At 42.9% G+C, this 21,435-nt stretch overlaps 2 protein-coding genes across 3 annotated transcripts in view; one reads left to right on the forward strand and one right to left on the reverse strand.

Moving 5' to 3' along the window:
• unc79 (unc-79 homolog, NALCN channel complex subunit) overlaps window positions 1-9,114 on the reverse strand; it is a 63,816-nt gene extending 54,702 nt beyond the window's left edge. For both annotated transcript variants that reach the window (XM_089119995.1, XM_089119994.1), the window contains exons 1-3: window positions 8,776-9,114; window positions 2,884-3,004; window positions 93-406 (exon numbers count right to left, since the gene is read on the reverse strand). In XM_089119995.1, coding sequence (XP_088976121.1) covers window positions 93-406; window positions 2,884-3,004; window positions 8,776-8,905 — 565 coding nt within the window. In that variant the 5' untranslated portion in view covers window positions 8,906-9,114. The remainder of the gene's footprint in view (window positions 1-92; window positions 407-2,883; window positions 3,005-8,775) is intronic.
• A 4,009-nt stretch (window positions 9,115-13,123) lies between these two features.
• ccdc197 (coiled-coil domain containing 197) lies at window positions 13,124-21,210 on the forward strand. Its single transcript, XM_039651096.2, has 9 exons — window positions 13,124-13,435; window positions 13,548-13,593; window positions 15,039-15,215; window positions 15,580-15,737; window positions 15,872-15,954; window positions 16,498-16,667; window positions 16,747-16,857; window positions 19,550-19,666; window positions 19,752-21,210. Exons 1-9 carry the CDS (start codon window positions 13,332-13,334, stop codon window positions 19,920-19,922), a joined length of 1,137 nt encoding a protein of 378 aa, XP_039507030.2. The 5' UTR covers window positions 13,124-13,331; the 3' UTR covers window positions 19,923-21,210.
• The last annotated feature ends 225 nt before the right edge of the window (window positions 21,211-21,435 follow it).

Genomic DNA, 21,435 nt, shown 5'->3' on the forward strand with positions numbered 1-21,435 from the left:
AGAAGAGGCCAGGAGTACATGAGGAACAACTGGATCTCGCTCTGAGAGACGTGGCTAGGAGCACCTGAGGAAGGGAAGCAACGTGGACTCACCATGCTGACCGTGCTGTAGCAGGGGTACCAGGTCAAGCAAGGTGACGAGGGTGGCATAGAGCCCCTGATAGTCCAGGGAGGGGTAATCTGAGAGCTGAACCTCCCGACTCTGCTGGGGGGCGCCAGCCCGGTCGGCCGGGGCGTCCCGCAGAACGCTGTAAAGGAGGGATCGAGTAACTGTAGGGTTGATGGAACTGACTTGTGGTCTTAGAGATGGGGTGAGTGGGAATGGCACAGGAAAAAGACACATGGTCATGGGCACGGCCAAATTGGAAGCTTCCTGGCTCTCCTTTCTGCCTGTACGGGACAGGATGCTGCTCCGAGGGAGGGTGGGGGAGGGAGGGGAACAGGGGAAAAAAAGAGACAACAAAGACACAAAGAAACAGCACATTACATTGAAATGGCTCTACAGAGACAGCGTAAGTAGAAAAGAACCAAAGCCAGATATTTCCCACATAGGATGCAGTGTCTCCACAGACTTTTGGATGTGCCAGAATCATCTTTGCAATTGAAATTTGGTTTTGGTTCAGATTGAAACTCAAGCAGCCACCAAACGGGCGCTTGGCAAACGCGCACCGATCACTGCATCTCATGCGTATCTGGTGACAAGTAGCAAAACTATAAAAAATGGCATGTTTTCAGTGGCAGCCCCGTACTTCGCCTTTGACGCGCACGCGACGCGCCCTCCGAGCGGCCAATCCCCGGAGGACGAGGGGCGCGGGCCGGTCAGCCGTAGGGAAATACTGAGCAATGGAGGGGCTGTCAGAGATGAGAGCAATCTCGAAATAATTAGTTTTGAGGACGATACAGAGATGACACTTCAGAAACATGCTTCAGCCAGTAATAAACATGTATGTGAGGTTAGACTAAAAGATCCCTGGTCACAACACATGTTTATTGCACCGTCAAAAAGAATGTCTGTATGTAAATACATTATGATACTGCCTCAGTATCATTTCAGGGAAGAGAAATAATGGTTCGACAGGCATATGGATTTCAATTCTAACAGAAATGTAGCTAGTCTAGGGCTGGGGAAAACTGTAATGGAAAAGGAATACACTGGTTTCGAAAGCAATGTGTCATGTTTGTGGAGGGATGTGGAGGGTGTTTGTGTCTGCTGTCCCCTGTCAACTTCTACCTCTGCAGAAATTTGGTCTGTGATGGTCTTGGAGGGAGAGGAGAGCGTAGTTTGATGTGTGTTACATAAAACAGGATGGTGTACTATCTCTCTGAGCAAAGCTAAAGGCCCTGTCTGTCAGGGAATGAGAGGTGGTTCGACTGCAGAATGCTACATGAAGAACAGCTTCTTGACATTTTAAACCCACTAAAAACTATGGAAATCAGTCCCTGCATACTCACAGACAATACACTCATTAATTTACTCTTTATGACAGATCTTTTAACACACAAACACAACAGGAATCACACACAAATACTACTACACAATGTTCTCAGATGCTAAACTTTCTCTATATTATTGAGCACGTCTTCTATCTAGTGTCAATGCATGCTCCTTTATTAACTCTTTCCCAGCCATTGACGGAGTTTTCCGGCTTTCCGTGTTTTCACTGTTATACGGTAGGGGGCGCTATTACACATTTTCTGAAAGAGGACAGAATCTCCAAATCAAAATGAAGAAGAAGAAACAACAAGCGATAAAAGCATTGCACATTGTAGTCTTTGACAAAAAAGTGATTATCTCAGCTTTTTGATCAAAATTTTGTATTATTTTTTCTTACTCACATTCAGGTGTTGATAAAAAAGATTGCATGAAGTTGCTAAAATAATTTTTTGGTTTGTTTAAAAGAAGAGGTTCTGTTCTTTCTTCTGATCTATTGCATGTTAACAAATTAATTATTCTAGAGGCCATGGAATATAATCCATGAATATCCAATATAATCCATGAATATAATCCACAATACTGGCGGCAGCCGGACACTTAAAGAGTAACTAAGCCCTAAACCACCTTTTATGATCTGTAAGAATGGATCTTTATTAATACCAGTCATTGATTTGAGTAACATTTTTTTTTGACATTTGTGTATAAAGTGTTTTATTTCTACAATATATGGTGTAAAAACGTCTTAGTTCTGCCCTCTTCTGGTTGAACGATGGCTACTGCAGTTGAATTTTCCTATTGGATGTTCCGCACTTCGTGACTTACGCAGGTTTCAGCTCACCACGCTCTTGGTACGAGCGGCAGTATAAAAAACAGCTTTATTCGTCAAAACCAGCTGTAGCGATTCAGGAGTTGGAATTGTGAGTATTGAAAACGATCAGGACAGAGAGTTTTAGCGTCTATTTCGTCCCCTCTATCTCCGCTGGGGTTTGCCCACTTTTTCAGCATTTTCAAAATATTGCCAGTGGGTGGAGTCAGGCTCAGACCAGGGGTTTCGTTACCCTTTAAATAAAAAAACGTGGGCAGGGAAAGAGTTAATTGTTTTCATTGATACGTGAACAATAAACATGAAGGAGTGCTCCAACACAGGCCTAAATAACATGAACTTGTGAGTATAACTATAATTCAGTAGTAGCCAATATTGTAGTTTAAAAGGCTTGACATTTAAAAGACAAAAATTATGACAAACAAAACAAGTCAAGATTTTCTTGACTGAACTGGAAAACAGGTTGTTGTTTATCTCTCTTCTTGAACAGTTTATTTACAATGTGTCCTTTGCATAACTTTTGACATGATGTCCTGCATATTGAACACTGACTCTAGATCTGCCTATCATTCATGTTAAAGCGAATGAAGTGTGTGTTTGCCCTATCTCCAGTGTAGTGCACTTACCTGAGCAGCGTCTGGGAAAAGTATTTCAGAGTGTTTGCAATGTCTGTTCCCGATGGCACTGGGTAAATATTGTGAAGCACACGGTTGTGATACTCTTGCAAGTATCGAATCTTAGAGCCAACTAAACAAATAAAGAGCAGAGTGACACATAATTAACATTCAGCAGTGTTCAACAATCCACTGGCTTTGACTGAACAGTAAATCAGTCCATCTTTCTGAAACAGCAGGACTTTCAAGTCTGTATTTTCACACCGTTACAGCTGAAACGAGACATGTTTTCTAACTTGCTGCCATTTGAAGTTTGTTTTCCACATCAGAGAGAGATCAACAACACACTTCTGAAGGGGAGGAGTCTGGAAGCCACTGCTGCTTCAATGTATATCTAGTGAGTGGTTATAATCAAGGTATTAATCAATCGTTTTCCTTCTAAATATGACACGAAGTTGAATGACTTCTCTAGGCTCATGAGATTTTACTTTGTTCTAGAAGTTTCCAGTGTGATTACTGAAATGTTCTTTCATGTATTCTCTAATGTCTGTAACTGAAGACTGAAGGGTCTGGCCCATGCCAGGAATACAGTAACAGTGCTTGATCATTTAGCCCCGCTTCCAGAGATGAAATATGGACTCGTTTTGTTTGAGAAAGGTCTTCAACATGGTTTAAAACGTATATCTGTTCTTCTAGCTCACCGTGACAACTATATGTCAAAAGGGTCATTGGAAAAAATATTCATTGAGAGAAAGAACAGTCTCCTGTTTATAGTTAGAGCCCAACCAAATCCAAGCTTGAAGAAGCTGTGTGTCTGAGTGTGTGTTAGTATTCTTGGTTTCAGGTTAAGAAACACGTGGCATTATAAGAGAGATGGACTGACTTGTTATCTTTAACATGTTGGCGACTAGACACACTTGTGTCTTGTGACCTCGGAGGGCCACTGGTCCCTAACTCAGGCTCCTGGGTGCAGCCGATGTGCTACTGCCTATCTGTCCATGAGTGCATCTATTTCTTAGCCAATCAGAATCATTAAACCTGAAGCAAGGGCGTAGCTTAGACCTGGTGAAGGTTATGACTGCTGATCTTTGTCACTGTAGGGGCAGCCTACGAACTCTTGTGATTGTTGAAGCTGAACTCCTGCTGATAAAACTGCAAGCTATCTTCAGTAAAGTTTTTCTTCAATTTAGAATAATTCAGATTCTTGTCTTAAATCTACTGCACTTCTAACTTATTATTGTTCAATAATCATATGTGGTCCTTGGGTGAATTCCCAAATATTTCACATTCTCGTGCTAAGATGCTTTTTTCTATTTTATGTTGTTTTCTATCCAACCATGAAAAAATTAAATATTATCCAATAGTTCAGAAGAAGATTGAAGGGATCAGTATTTTTTGATGGCTGTAAATAGTCTCACATGGACCAAACAAATCCCAATTTAATTGTCAGAAAATTAGGTACATGAATTAGGTACATATTATGCATATTTTGACACTTGAACAGGAACTTTGTCTTTACAAGACAGATCTTAATTATATGGTATTCTCGAGAATTCTGTGCCTTCATATTTATGGCAACAGTTGGATGAATAAATTATTTAAAACAATAATTTCCATTCAAATCTGTGCAAATGTCTGCGTAACTCTTTTCCACATGAGATAACACAGTCTCATTCCAAGACATCATCTAACTGACGCTTTTGACCATACGTCAACATCCGACGTTTTAGGGTAACCTTTAACGTCAGTTAGATGACGATCCTAGGGCGTCATCCAGTAGACGCTTTACCTTAAACGTCAGTTAGATGACGCGGGTAGGTTTAGGTCTGGGGTAGGGTTAGGATTAGATAGCGTCATCTAACTGACGTTAAAGGGTACCCTAAAACGTCGGAGGTTGACTTATGATCAAAAGCGTCAGGTGGCTGACGTCTTGGGATGGGACTGTGCTGCATGAGAGTGAACAGGGATTTGGCCTGTCAATCTCCAGAACAACATTAAACTATTCTGAAAGAGTCATAACTGTAGTTCATTTTCAATCTCAATCTATATTCCACGTTCCCTTTCGATACGGTTCCCTCACACTGAGTGAGACATTTCCTCTCTCTCGCTGTGGGGACACTCTGTTTTCTCAGAACACTAAAGCCTGATAAATTGGGGCGACTGCCTATATAAGTCAAACTGAAATGGCCTTCTAGTCAGATTTACCCTCCTTTAGCTCAGCGGATTATTGGTGTCTCGCCGTTGCAGCTGACTCGCCGCTTTTCCCCTCCGGCTTTCAGGCGACAACTAAGCATTTTCACGGCGTAAGTGATGTTTGTTACAAAATGTGGCGACGCGAGTGTGACTCATGCAGGGCGGCTCTGCTTCCCTTGGACAGAGACCAGCTGCTCTCACATGCTGTCCTCTCCTCCTCATTCTTCCTCTTCAGCTTCCCTCACCACGGCTGACGTGCAGAGAAAAGGGCTATACCAAGCTTCCCACACTGGAAGAAGCTGTTGCCGCACACCTGTTACCCACTCACGGCCCTCGGCTGGAAGACAGAGGCTTCCCATTAGGACAATGTCTAAGCTTAAGGGCAGAGCGTTAGCTGTGAGTGGCCAGGCTGACTCCACCCTCCACCATACGTCAGTCCTTCAAGTATATCCGGCCAAGCTCATAATGGATGAGCACGGCCCAAATCCGGCGACGTTCAGAGTAGTGCTGGGCCGAATAACAGTTCGTACCGAATACCGGTGTTTATTTTTGTTAAATGAATTTTGAATTTTTGGTCATACCACCCAGCACTACTTCAGAGATCTGCGCTGCTAAAGCCAGAGCGATCGGGCACACCATGGCCAGTCTGGTGACATCGAGCACCAACTTTGGCTCAACTTGACGGAAATCAAGGACGCTGACAACACAGCTTCCGGCGTTCCCCCTCGGGCGTGATCCTGCAGTGGATGGCTTCACAGCAGCGCAGTACACATCGCAGGCCATGCAGCGTTTCTGCCCAGGAGAGCAAGTTCCTCAGCTGCTTCCAGTCACCCGCAATCAAACTGGACTTAGCAGCGAGCCAGTGCTCACACCAGTCGAAAGCAGAACCAGAGGCACGACTCGCCCTGAGCTAGAGCTGGACCCTCAGCAGCGCCAGCCAAAGGCAGAACCCGAGGTGAGGCGCGATCCCTCCTGAGCAGGACCCTGAGCCACACCAGCCGAAGGCAGAACCAAAGGTGAGGCGCGACCCGTCCTGAGCTAGAGATGGACCCTCAGCAGCGCCAGCCAAAGGCAGAACCCGAGGTGAGGCGCGATCCCTCCTGAGCAGGACCCTGAGCCACACCAGCCGAAGGCAGAACCAAAGGTGAGGCGCGACCCGTCCTGAGCTAGAGATGGACCCTCAGCAGCGCCAGCCAAAGGCAGAACCCGAGGTGAGGCGCGATCCCTCCTGAGCAGGACCCTGAGCCATGCCAGCCGGAGGCAGAACCCGAGGTGAGGCGCGACCTGCCCTGAGCTAGAGATGGACCCTCAGCAGCGCCAGCCAAAGGCAGAACCCGAGGTGAAGCACGACTCGCCCTGAGCTAGAGATGGACCCTGAGTCATGCCAGCCGGAGGCAGAACCCGAGGTGAGGCGCGACCTGCCCTGAGCTAGAGCTGAACCCTGAGCAAAACCAGCCAAAGGCAGAACCCGAGGTGAGGCACAGCTCGCCCTGAGCTAGAGATGGACCCTGAGTCATGCCAGCCGAAGGCAGAACCCGAGGTGAGGCGCGACCCGCCCTGAGCTAGAGCTGGACCCTCAGCAGCGCCAGCCAAAGGCAGAACCCGAGGTGAGGCGCGACCCGCCCTGAGCTAGAGATGGACCCTCAGCAGCGCCAGCCAAAGGCAGAACCCGAGGTGAAGCACGACTCGCCCTGAGCTAGAGCTGGATCCTGAGCCAGTGCTCACGCCAGCTGAAGGCAGAACCTGAGGTGAGGCGGGACCTGAGGCTTTCTAAAAATCTAAATTCGGATCTATTATTTTTCACGGTATTTTGAAGTGGCCACGATAACAATATTCTGCATATTTATTACCGCGATTTATGCGACGAATACCAGCCCATGTCTAATTACACTATGAACAATTATTATATAATTTGTAAACAAACATGTTCATTACTTCAATGACCTCATTGTTTCTGCCTCAAATTAATATTCTTTTTAAATTAATACATTACTAGCTAACTGTATGATTTGTATACTTTTTCTGAAAAACATAACTTAGACAGTCACAGTAATGCGGACTATGTAAAGCTGCTTTGAAACAGTACTGTGAATACTGTGAATTTAATTAAATTATTACAGACAACGTTTATATTTAAGTACAGTGTTAACATGATGAGATGCAGCAAGATCGTTTTATCTCATGATTTTCCAGCCCATATTCAGCACACATAAACACAAAGTCCTGTATTCCTCATGTTTGCTCTGTAGAGTAAATGCTGTAATAACAGGGTAGATTAAGAGTCAGATGACCCTTCTTCATTATTGCTCCTGACCACACAATAGATGACACTATCTCATCTCTCTTGATGAACATGCAATTCTTAATTTTGTCCTGGATATCAACATTTGTGAGATTTAGTCAGCTGCTCAAACAGAGGTTTTTTTGAGGTTCATTTATCTTTGTGTGTCTCTGGAAAATAAAATGTATGACCTTATATTATGCAGAATATCAGAGTTTTTTGTTTGTTAATGAGGGATCTGTGGACAGATAAATCTTTTATTATGAGGGAAAAGGGATAAAATTTGAATCTTGGGATAAGATGGGCCATTAGCACAGAAGGACCCGAGTGGCACGATGTTACTATCGGTTCATTTTTTTATATTTAATAATTATTGTAATTAATTGGGTTATTATTTAATATTTCCATGAGTTAGATGTACAGTTATCTTAATTTTCATTAATACCTACGGGTTAATTAAATGAAATCATAAAAATTAGGAAAAATAGTGATTCAAATATGGAAAATTCAATAAGTAAATATTCATATATATAATTAAGTAGTAGAGTTATTTTACATTTCAGGTGAATCTCTTTTACTGTGATTCTGCTTTCATTACTTTCATTACTAAATTATCAAAATTTAAGTTTAAATAGAATAGTTGATTAAGTATTTTACATTAAAACTTTAAAAATATATATTGATATAATAGTAATTATATCAAAAGTAATTTATACATTTTCTAAAAGTTAGCACTCTTTTATTATTTGATATTGTGTGCTATAAAAACTAGGCTAAGTTTAAGTTAGCAAATGTTTCTATTTATTTCCTATAATAACACATTGGCTGATGAATCACCATCATTCACAAGCTGAACTTAAATATCTAAATATGTTACAATTTATGTGCAATTACAGTTGCAATTAAGTCAACTATTGTTCTTCTCCAATCTTCCTCTAAAAGACATCAGTTATGATGAAGTGTTATCTTTGAGTGCATCAGATGTGTGTGAGCACAGATCGTGTGGATCACCGTGAGTTAAAGCTCAAATGACCAGCAGTGTTTATGATGGACAGGAAGAAAGCAGATGGCACAGCTGACCTTCATCATCATCATCATCATCACAATCAGTGTGATCAGAAGAACAAACACACGCTGTGATCTGCGTCTAAACACCTCGAGCTTCTGCTTCAGTGATCATCTGATTACTCGACCTTGACCAAAAGACAGCGCATCTTCTGCGACTCATCATCTATAATCGTGAATCTCTCATGTTTATCTGTGTTATTAAAGCCATATGTTCGTCATCATTTGCCCTCGCGCTCGTTCAGACTGTTGCCTTGACAACACCGCTCCCATCTCGCGCGCACACGCACACACACCCTTGTTAAAACAGTATTATCTGCCATTACATCTATGTATGAGAAAACAGCGAGCTTGATGATACTTACACTGCTCTGCCTTGGTAGACATGTTAGCGCGTGTCCGGGGTTCATCGAGCAGATCTGACACGGGCTCGCGCAGAAGCGATGAAGGTTTCCAGGTGAAACCACTGAAGAGAAGCTCAGGAGAGATGACCATTAAACACAGCCTCGAACATCTGCATTAACCCCGCTTCTCAAAGAGCGACGAGCTCGAGCATCTGCACATGATTAACCCCTGTCGCTAACGCGCGATATGAGCACGAGCTGAGGTTCGCGAGCGCGCTTCTCCTGCTCCTGATAATGGACTCTCCCGAGCAGATCATATCGACCCAGACTTCACACACTCCTCCAATCAGTCTCTGTGCTGGATATTTCTCCAACAGTTGGTTTTATAATAAACTGATAATGTGTCTGTTTGATCTTTTCAATGAGAACTAAATCTTGAACATTTTCTTCTTTAGAAAAAAACAACAGTATTATGTTTTCCGCGTTCAACACTTTTCGTTTCCGTGTTTTTACCTCTTTAGGATGAATCTGTTGTTTTTCTCCTCATTTGTAATTTACTTACTTCGGATAAAATGAATAAATGCAAAAATAAAAATCTCTCTCTGACTTTTAATCTTCATCATCACCAAACATGGTAATAAGAAAGATAATTTGTTCTATTTTCTCTGACCAAATCATCACAGATCCTTCATCCCTCAGGAAAAATAAACGACAGCAAACATCAGTATTTAATTTAACTGTATCAACGGAATATTACTTCACTGACATCTTGTTTCTCACAGGAAAGGGAATAAAACAAAGAAAAGAAAATAAGTGATTACAAATCTGATAAAGGCTAGCAGCAGGCAGCCATTAAGGGCCAATCAGAACACGATCCCGCAGTCATGCCCGGGGCATCATGTTAACTGCAACAGAGAAATTAAATACATCAAGATGATTTTAGGCAAAATGGCTGAAAAAAATCATAAATACAGTACACTAGTAATATGATTTAGGTTTATCACTTTCGACCATTAGGCTATGTGGCGCTGTGACCAAACTGGCTGTGTTTACCTGCAGCTTCTGTTTCATTCCCATCGATGAATCTGAATGTAGTGTTTACATGAGAGCTGAACAAGTGATTGGGTCGATGTATGTGTTTGTCACACGCTTCAAATCGGGATATTGTTTGACATGCGCACACTACGAATACAGAGTTTAGTGTGTCTGTGCATAATTATTATTCTCCTACATTAGCTTTATTTGCTTTAAACAGCAGACTTGATCCATTTCTGGTCATAATTAGGAGACATGCGCATGAGCTGTTGTGCTGCTGCTTATATTAATCACGCATAACTAATGCCCAAACCCAGTGGCTGTAATGAGTACAGCTGTTATATGATTGACTCCAGCAGATGGCAGTAATGTGTCATATAAGATGAAGTGCATTTGCAAAGGAGAGGTGTGGTAATGGAGATACGCTTCAGTGATGGCCAAATGAAGTTTCGAAGCATGAAGCTTCATTCAGATAGAAATTGCAGCACCATCTCCTGGTGAAGTAAATGTAATGCAACAAAGCTGACAACCATAAAATGCAAGTAGGTGTGTGTTAACGCCCCCCCGTTTATGAAGCGATCAAAGCTGAAACAGTGTTAGTGCTGTGAAACTCATGTAGGCCTAGGTGAATTTTACAGGCTCCATCACAACACTAAAATAAACTCAATCCACTCTCAAGTCAATAATAACGCCAATCCAAACACCGAGTACTACTAACCCACGGTGTTGCCATGGTTTGGCTTCACTTTTATGAGAAATAGCCTACAGCCGACAGGTTTCAAACCTGTCAACACTGGATCGGTGGATCGCCCACAAGCGACATCACAGTAGCCGAGCGACACACAGCGACAAAATCGCTGGCGGTGTGAACGGGGCTAAGAAAGATCCTCTTCTGTTAGATAATTGGCGCCCCATTTCCTTATTAAATAGTGACTATAAGATTTTTGCTCTGATACTTGCCAAGAGACTGACATCAGATTCTATTGATGAGAGCCAATCTGGGTTCATGCATAGCCTAATAGGATATTTCAAATAATGTGAGATTGGTTTTAGATTTATACTCTGAGCTAGTTCATGAAGACAGTTTTATTTTTTCCATAGACTTTTACAAAGCCTTTGATTCTTTAGAGCATGATTTTATATTGGAAACCTTAAAAAGGGTTGGTTTTGGTCAGTTCTTCTGCAGATCGGTTTGTACACTAATGGAAAGAGCAATGGTACACCCCCATGGTTTGATATAAAGCGTGGAGTACGGCAAGGGTGTCCTCTTTCTGTTTACCTTTTCCTTCTCGCTGCCCAACTTCTTCATTTACACATTAAAAACAGTATTAACAGTATTTAACAGTATTAAAGGCATTAGTGTGGCAAATAATCATATTTTAATCAGTCAGTTGGCGGACGACACAGCCCTGTTTCTGCTATGCTTCACAGGTTTCAGTTGCGATTAACCTTATTCGCTCTTTTTCCGAAGCTTCCGGTCTCACCCTCAATCTTAGCAAATGTGAACTGTTACCAGTGAATAACTGCTCTGCTTCCGTCGTGTACAATATCCCTGTAAGAGATTCAGTCACATATCTAGGTGTTCATATCACTAAATATAAGCCAGAGGTACATTAAACTTTTCTCCCCTCTTTGAAAAAACTCAAAAGGTTTTCAACCGATGGCTACAAAGAGATCTTTCTTTGAAAGGCAGAGCTCTAATCAGGTATTTCTCGTTTAACCTATGCTGCTCAGTCATTACATGATTACAAGATGCTATTTCATTTTTTATGGAAAAATAAAACTCACTATTTTCGTAAGTCTGTAGTTCTGAATTCTTACAACAAAGGGGGCTTAAATTTCATAGACTTTAGCTCTCTCAACAACACATTCAAAATAAATTGGATCAAGCAATATCTCAAAAACCCTACTTCCATCTGGAATTTTATTCCTCATTATGTCTTTTCAGAGTTAGGTGGCCTAATTATTCTGCTCTGTAACTATAAAATACAAAAAATCCCAGTTATACTCTCCGATTTCCACCAACAGGCTCTTTTGGCATGGGCTTTGCTGTACAATAACTTCTCTCCACAGAGGTGTTTTATATAGAACAATTCTAATATTGTTTATAAGAACAAATCGCTTTTTTACGATAATTGGTTCAACAGCGGTATTTTATTAGTCAGTCAACTCTTTAATAAGAATGGTCTACTATTCAGTTATTCAGAATTTCTTGCCAAATATAAGATTCCAGTAAGCCCAAGAGAATTCTCAATAGTTTTTGATGCTGTGCCTTCGGGTCTCTCCACCTTTATCAGATCCAACTCAGACTCTGTTAGGTAAAGTCTGTTTCTCTAAAGCTTCAAATTCTAAAATTAGATCCCTGTTTCAGGCGGACCTAGTCTCTATTTCTTCTGCATCCTTCTATTGGAATAAGTTTGACCTTAACTTAGACTGGGGAAAGTCTGGTCCCTACCCCAGAAGCTTCTTTTAACTAATAAAATTAAAGAAGTTACTACACAGGTTTTACCCCACAAATGTTTGCTTAAATAAGTTTAAGAATGACATTGATATAAAATGCTCCTTTTGTGGCTTACATCCTGAAACTATCTCACATTTATTTTGGTCTTGTGAATTCACATATAAGTTCTGGAAAGACATTAATTCATTTTTAGTTGAAAATTTTCTTCCTGAGTTCTCCCTGTACTACAAAAATGTAATTTTTGGTTGTTTTAGTGACTGTGGGAAGGACAGTAGTGCACTCTTTCTAGTAAACCTAATTTTATTAGTTGGCAACTTCCATATCCGTAAATGTAAATTCGGTAATAAAAAAACTCTTTTTTCTGTGCTAAAAACTGAACTGAACAGTACAAAAACAAAAAAGCTGTTAAAACTGTGGTTATTTGTTCTACTTTTAATGTGTTTATGTGATTAAATGTCCTGTGTTTTTTTTTACTACTTTAACTGTACTGTTGATTATTTTTCGATATTTTTTTATTATTTATTTATTTTTTGTGCTACTTTGATTGTAATGTTCTTTAATTTTAATAATAAAAAAAAGTTTGGGGGACTTTTTTTATTGACCTTTTTCTTATTACAATAAACAATAAAGAAATCTAACAAAGAAAAAAAATATGACATTCTCAAAATGTACAATATAGATCTTATTGTATTACAAACCAAGAATCACACCTCCCGTACATCATCCAAAAAGACATCCTCTAAGTTATACTGTTCACATGACAAGGGGGAGAACAAATAGACTGAAGGGCATAGAAGGGCACCCAGTTGTTGATGACTCGACAGCGCCACACTGTGGACGCGCAGCTTCTGAGTCTACGATACTTCCGCTCAGTTACCATGACAACAGTGGCGCGTCCCCCCGAGCCCGGACTCTTGTTGTGTTTCCGAGCAACATCTAAAGCGAGATCAGCGAATACAGCGATTACAGAAACCTCAACATTAATGCGCCTCGAACACGCGTACAGTCACTCTGTGTTTCTCTCTCTCTCTCTCTCTCTCTCTCTCTCTCTCGGGCTCTGCTGTGACACACACACACACTCATGGAGTCGCTAACTTTACCCGCTCTGAAAACAGACGCAGATCTAAAGCTGAAAGTGGAGAACAGAAAGAAGAACGTGTTTGTAACGCAGTTAGAGGAGCACAGGTACAGATGCTTATACTTTATAGTGTTTCTCTGCTTAAATCACGTCATAAAGCCGGTTTACTGCAGTGAGGTCTCTGGTAACGTTAATGGTCTGCTGTTTTTGTCATGACAGAGAGCAGAAGGATGAGCACATAAAGCACATTCCTGTAATAACAGAGGTTTGTATGAGATCGACTACAGCACACACACACACACACACACACCTTCAAAAAAATCTGTGTAGGATTTCATCATCATCATTTCAAAAATCATTTTCACTCAAATAGTTAGTTTCACAAATAATTACAAAGTTGAATTAAAGGGTTAGTTCACCCAAAAATGAAAATTAAGTCATTAATTACTCACCCCCATGCTGTACCAACCCCGTAAGACCTTCGTTCGTCTTCGGGACACAAATGAAGATATTTTTGATTAAATCTGAGAGGTGGATCACTGCCACATAGGCTCCTAAGAGATTGAAACTTGACGGCCCAGAAAGTCATTAAAGAAAATATTTAAATATTCCATGTGACAAGATATTTCCACGACGCATGCGCGAGAACTGCGATCTCCTTCAACTCCTTCAGTTCAGTTCTCGCGCATGCGTCGTGGAAATATCTTGAACTCTCGTCTCAGGCCTACAAGGAAGAAAAGGAATAGTCGAATAAAGTCGTTATTTTTTTGTTGTTGTTTTTTCGCACAAAAAAGTATTCTCGTCACTTGATAAACTTATAGTTCAGCCACTCTCATGGTAATGGTGGTATGATGGTGATGAGCTGTGATGGTGATGAGCTGTGATGGTGATGTGGTGGTGATGAGCTGTGATGTGATGGTGATGAGCTGTGATGGTGATGTGGTGGTGATGAGCTGTGATGTGATGGTGATGAGCTGTGATGTGATGGTGATGAGCTGTGATGTGATGGTGATGAGCTGTGATGTGATGGTGATGTGGTGGTGATGAGCTGTGATGGTGATGTGATGGTGATGTGGTGGTGATGAGCTGTGATGGTGATGTGGTGGTGATGAGCTGTGATGTGATGGTGATGAGCTGTGATGTGATGGTGATGAGCTGTGATGGTGATGTGGTGGTGATGAGCTGTGATGTGATGGTGATGAGCTGTGATGGTGATGTGGTGGTGATGAGCTGTGATGTGATGGTGATGAGCTGTGATGTGATGGTGATGAGCTGTGATGTGATGGTGATGAGCTGTGATGGTGATGAGCTGTGATGGTGATGTGATGGTGATGAGCTGTGATGTGATGGTGATGAGCTGTGATGGTGATGTGGTGGTGATGAGCTGTGATGTGATGGTGATGAGCTGTGATGTGATGGTGATGAGCTGTGATGTGATGGTGATGAGCTGTGATGGTGATGAGCTGTGATGGTGATGTGATGGTGATGAGCTGTGATGGTGATGTGATGGTGATGTGGTGGTGATGAGCTGTGATGTGATGGTGATGAGCTGTGATGTGATGGTGATGAGCTGTGATGGTGATGTGGTGGTGATGAGCTGTGATGTGATGGTGATGTGATGGTGATGCGATGGTGATGAGCTGTGATGTGATGGTGATGAGCTGTGATGGTGATGTGGTGGTGATGTGGTGGTGATGTGGTGTGCTGCAGGGCTCCAGCGGGCTCCTGGAGACGGGCGTGAACACATTGCAGTCCACACTGGTCCTGAAGAAGCGTGTGGAGGTGGACGAGATGAACACGCAGCTGATGGACAAACGTCAGCAGGTTCACGACTGCATGAAGCTCCTGCGGGAGAGAAGAGCACAGCTACAGCAGAGACAGACAGAGGTGAGCGAGGGTCCGGGTTCTCCTGCACTTACATGTGTTGGACACTAGGGTTCTGCTCTGTAGGAGTGACTCCTGCTGCTGAGAAACTCTTACATGCATTCACAGTCAGCGTGTACTGTCAGACACAGTCTGTTCACATCAAGGACGATAAAATAACAATAAAGATCGTTCTAGATGTCAAAGAATAACAGAGTCCACACCTCAACTATAACTACAACTGCACAGAGAAACAATATGGTTTATATATCTTTCAGAGCAAACGTTATATCGTTATAAACAGATAAACCCTCCAGCGGTTTGTTTGGGGTTACGGTACGTTGTATAGTGGATGAAACCGGTGTTGAGATCACGTCTCCTCACACAGACGAAACAAAGGGCAGCCGAGTTTGAGAAGTTTGTGGAGGAGAACGAGCTGAAACGCCGCCGTGCGCTGAAGAAGTTCCAGACGGAGAGACAGCAGATCGAGCTGAAGGAAAAGGAGAAAGCTGAACTGTGCTCACTGCTCCAGGACTTACAGGCAAGGTAACCAGAGAGGACAGTCCAGTCGTTTACAGCCGTACTGACGAGTGCAAGATCACACACACACACCTCAAACCAGTTTACACTAAATCTGAAATATTCTGACTGTGCTTTAATCATGTTTCTCTACTCAACAGACGACTGTATTTGAAAGAGCGAGTGAACAAATTTAAGATATTCGAGGACTTTCTGATGAAGACACTTGATTTACTTCCAGACAGTAAGAACATTTTATTCAGTCTATAGGCCGTTCACAACACTACTATAACGGTAATGACACAGGAACGATGCCACTGTAATCTCTTTCAAAACTAATTTCCAGCTTATGAATGATAAAAACATTGACAGCCAATCAGAATCCACCCTGCTTTAAAGAACTCGAGCATTTAAAGCGACAGACTGCAGCATTATAATAAACCAGGGCTGAAGAAATTCTAATTTCTTTCTTATATATTAGCAAAATTCGAGTTATATTCGAATTCTAAAGATACTATATCTTTATACAATCCTACGTTAGAGGAGGACAATGCTGTATTGTCTCCTGTGTCCACAAGAGGCCGCAAGCGAGCACAATAAAAGCAAATATAAACCAAATCAAGCGTCACATCTTTTACTTTTCAAAGTGCATTAACTGTTGAAACAATTGTTCTTAAATAAAATATAATTTTCTTTATGTGCATGCAAATAAAATTAGGTTACGGTTACGCTGATATAGTGCCGGTTCTTGGTGTGAGCGGGCCTTTAGTCTAACCCCGCTGTGCAGACTATCTAGGGTACCGGACGGAGCTGGTGACGGCGATCATCAGACGCTACGAGACTCTGAGCGTCAGCCGACAGGATCTTCTGCTGCAGTTAAACAGCCTGACGGACGAGATGAAGACGAGCCAGGAGCAGCTGGACGCCCTCAAACACCAGCACAACACCTATAAACTGGTACACGCACATCAGGGAGCAGCGTTACGGACTCGGTACACACGCGTGACGTACTGACGTGTTTTTGTGCTCGAGGCAGACGACCAACCAGGAGCTGTCGGAGCTGCAGACGCAGCTGGATCAGACCAGTGAGAAGAACAAGCAGCTGGAGATGACGCTTCGCATGCACATGTCCCAGTCCAGAGACCAGGTCTGAGCCCTCACAGTACAAACACTCAGACCTCACGAGGTCCTCAAACCCCATCAAACTCACAACCTCAGGTCTTATAGAGATCCTGAAGACCTCGATCAACTCACTCAGGTGTGCTTGAGATTGTGTTTTCTCAGTCATTTTTTGTCAGGCGCGTTTACGTTGTGACCGACTGCGCCTCAGAATGCAATCAACTCTATCTGTGTCTAAATGCCCATACAGATGTATGACGGCCCACACCAATCTAGAGCATTCTGTGTTTTTAGGACGTTATATGGTCCAATCACTTCTTTACTCTGGTATAAAGTTTGGGTTCAGATTATTCGAAGGACGAGATTATATTATCGCTGCTGAAGAACTGCTACACTACTATCTTTAGTAAATCCACTCAATAACTCTGGTTAAGCTCACTTATTTTATGTATTAGAGAATAACAAACTGGCGAGCCACCAATCACTCGGCTAAATGTAGAGAAATCTAGCGAGAGACACGCGTCTGACGGATCCGTTCGCATGACGGACAAGTTAACTGCATTCATTAGAATAGTAATAATCAGGTTATTGCCCTGTGATGATGTCAAAACCTAATCGTTCGTGTATCTGACTTCATTTGTTGTGTGAGATGTGATGTTAAATAAGCAGAAAGACTCGAAATAGAAACGCTGGCTCTGTCCGGATGTACTCCGGTAAACGGGTTAACATTGTTGGCTTAGTAATCATTATGGGGTTCAGAATGTAAATGCAATTGTCACTAAATATGCAAATGCATGCAAACACTGACAGGCTAGCGGCAGTATAACATGCAACCGGCCGGTTCGGTTCGTGCCCTGAGGACCCGCAGAGCCATTCCTCGAGGCCTTACGAGGGCTGGTGGGCCATTCCCTCCTTCGGGAAGATGATAGCGTTTCCCCCAGTCGGTTTCAGGAATGAGCGTTTTGGAGGAGACCGTGGCTGCTCATTGGTGCTGTTGGGCATCTGGCGTGGTTGCAGGCGTTCGGACAGCGGCGGCACCAGCGTAGACCCCATTAAAGAGTGCGGCGACGGACTGAACGCTGATGGCCACTACGTGCCGGCCCACGCCATTGGCCGATCCATGAGCTTCATAGTGGTTCTCCACAAGCATTTGTGCTTACTTTAGCTTACTTTAGAGACTCTGACAGCGAAACTCCAGCCTCTTCGGTGACGGCGTGTCAGTCATCGAACGTTTTGCCGAGGGTTAGAAACGTGCAAAGGCAATGAGTCACCTGATGTCATCGATCATGCTCTTCTTCTGCGGCCCGCCCTGAACCAGATGACGGACCCGTGAGGAGACGTCAGACCCAGGAGGAGCCGTGGGCCGTCCACGGCTGCCAAGCCGTCTTCCTGATGGCCCATAAAGAAATAGATAAACAGTAACGATCCACACAAACAGAAAGACTGAAGCATATCATCGATTATGCAGCTGAAACTTCCAGGTTGCAGATCTGCGTTACATGTCGAAGATAACAAGTCCATCTCTAACAATGCCACGTGTTCCTTAACCTGAAACCAAGAATACTAACACACACACACACACACACACACACCGACGCACTGCTTCTTCAAGGCTGGATTTGTTCAGGCTGTAAACAGGAGAGTCTTCAAAACATCAAGAGAACATGTTCTTTCTCTCAATCAGAGGACACTTTAATCTGACAGTAAAGGAAGGACTTTAAAGAAATGTTAAAATATTGGTTCCAGTGACCCTTAAGATACACATGTTCAAACAAAACGAGTCCATATTTCATCTCTGGAAGCGGGGCTAAATGATCAAGCACTGTTACTGTATTCCTGGCATGGGCCAGACCCTTCAGTCTTCAGTTACAGACATTAGAGAATACATGAAAGAACATTTCAGTAATCACACTGGAAACTTCTAGAACAAAGTAAAATCTCATGAGCCTAGAGAAGTCATTCAACTTCGTGGCATATTTAGAAGGAAAACGATTGATTAATACCTCGATTATAACCACTCACTAGATATACATTGAAACAGTAGAGCTGTTTGCCCTGTCAGGGCTTTGCGGAAGTATGTCAACCGTTCTGCCGCTTTCCGACACCAAGGGAAGGGCAGTTTTGTAACTGACACAATATAGAAGAGACCGTTCTTGAAAGGGAAAGTCTCTGGTTACTGTCGTAACCTCGGTTCCCCGAGAGGCGGGAAAGAGGCATTGGGTTAGCCACCCATCGCATCCGGCTGTGCAAGCGTTCAGTCGTGGATTCTGATGCAGAGTATTTTACACTGCCTCTAGCCTGTCAGTATTTGCATGCATTTGCATATTTCACTACAATGTCCAGTTCATTTAAGTGGAGAAGGGGAGGAGTTTCCACAGTGTAGCTGACACAATGTCTCGTTCTTTCTCGATTTCTGTTGTTTAGCGCAACAAAGTCACATCGAAGCTAAACATGAGTGAAGTCTATGCAGTGAACATTTCTCTTCTCACGTGAAACTCGAGATCGTGTGCATTCTGATTTTGCTATAAAATCCTGAATCCCGTCGGTCTTGCTCCTACTCCAGTCTAACTACGGTCACATCTAAACATAAGGAGGCAAATAAAAATACAGCAATACAGTAAAATGACATGCTTCTATCCCTCTTCTGTTCACTGGACTGTCATTGAGATGGAAAGACAAAAGCATGGTTTATGTTTGTGATGTTGCGGTTTCTTCTGCAGGTGGAGGAAGTAGGGAACATCCTGATAGCCGTGAGAAACCTCGGAGAGCAGTGTTACCTGAGCCACTACGGCCCTCTGGACGGCATGGACGCGGCCACCATGATGGACATGATAAAGGTGCCGGAGCTTCAGTGACTTTCAACCGACGCCACTTACTCAAACTCAATCAGTAACTTGCTTCTTTCTTCACATGCTTTCAAAGGAGTTCATGGTGGAGAAAGCAGACCTGGAGAGAAGAGCTATGAGACTCACAGACAGCAGTGCTGCGACAGCGAAGAAGAGCAACTCTGGCCGAACCCAGATGAAGAGCAGGAGCAGCGGAGCCACAGGGATGAAGAGCAGCGGAGCCACAGGGATGAAGATGCTGCAGTAGATGGACACGGTTGCAGCCGCTCACGCCACCAGACTGTGAGAGTTCAGTACCAGCGTTTGGGTTCAGATATAGGGTGCAAATTACAGGGGGGTTTGGGGGGTCTGACCCCCTAATGGAGGCTTGATCCCTTCTAATGTAGGCTTGATATCCCCTTAAGAAGGCTTGGTCCTCCCTAATGAAGGCTTGATCCCCTAATGAAGGCTTGATCCCCTAATGAAGGCTTGATCCCCTAATGAAGGCTTTTTTGTTGTCCTGCACCTGAGCCCAGTTAGGGGGTTTGGGATGTGAACTCCTTTGTAATTTTGACTTCTAAATAAACATAAATGCCATATCATGTGCAGCTTCTGTTCCACATTTGCAGTGTAGAAATGGCTTTAGTTGATGTTTGAAAAGGATTTAATTGGTAACAGTCTGAAGAATTGTGGTTGACCCTCACTTAGGCCGTGTGTCCACCAAAGTGTTTTTATCCAGCTGAAGACGCTAGCCGCTCTGCTGAAGACGCCGTGCTTTGGGCGCTTGAGAGCGTTTTGGCAGCGCAGCGTTTTTTCTGTTGAGACGTTTCGTTGCTATGATACAGAATGTCCGCAGCAGTTTGAATGTTGTGACAGTTGGTCGGTGTGGTATTAGTCCCGCCCCTCCTCCACTGTGATTGGACGGCTGGGTAAAAAGTGACAGTGATGAGCGCTGCGTTTTATCCAAAGTTGAACATTTTCAACTCCCAGCGACCAGTAAAAACGCCGGGTGCTCGGCACTTCAGCGTGAAAAAAACCTTCAGTGCTTCGGTACGCTCATGGTGTTTAAAAAACGCGGCGCTCCCATTGAAAACAATTGAAAACAAACACCAGGGGCGTGGAAAAACGCTTTGGTAGACACACGGCCTAATGAATTCTGCAACTTTTTATCTCATAATTCTGAGAAAAGTAGTCAGATTATAAATTAATTACATTTTAAATCGTTTTATTCTGAGGCTGAAACAAGTTTCCTTACTCGACAGAATCAGTGTGAGACAGCTCAATGCTTCGGACTGTTCCTGCTGTTTATCAACACTGAATGAGAGACTGTTAGAGACGCTGAATGTGCATTTAAGAGATGATCAAATAATCCCATTCACATGTTTTTATTATGCAACAAACAACTGGCTAATCAGTATGTCACTGTAATCAGTGTGACGGCTCAGCTGAATCACTCATTATCTGATGAAATATACTGAAGCACATGTTTATGAGCATCTTCAGTCTTTAAAGGGTTAATTCACCCAAAAATGAAAATTCTGTCAGTATTTACTCACCCTCATGTTGTTCAAACCTCTATGTGTTTATTTGTTCTGCTGAACACAAAGGAAGATATTTAGAAGAATGTTTTAATCAAACAGATCTCATTCCCCATTGACTACCATAGTATGTATTTTTTCCTATTATGGTATTCAATGGGGATTGAGATCTGATTGATTAAAACATTCTTCCAAATATCTTCCTTTGTGTTCAGCAGAACAAAAATAAACACATAGAGGTTT

Source organism: Pimephales promelas, chromosome 15, assembly GCF_988280905.1.
Source record: "Pimephales promelas chromosome 15, fPimPro1.hap1.1, whole genome shotgun sequence".
NCBI classification, from domain to species: domain Eukaryota; kingdom Metazoa; phylum Chordata; class Actinopteri; order Cypriniformes; family Leuciscidae; genus Pimephales; species Pimephales promelas.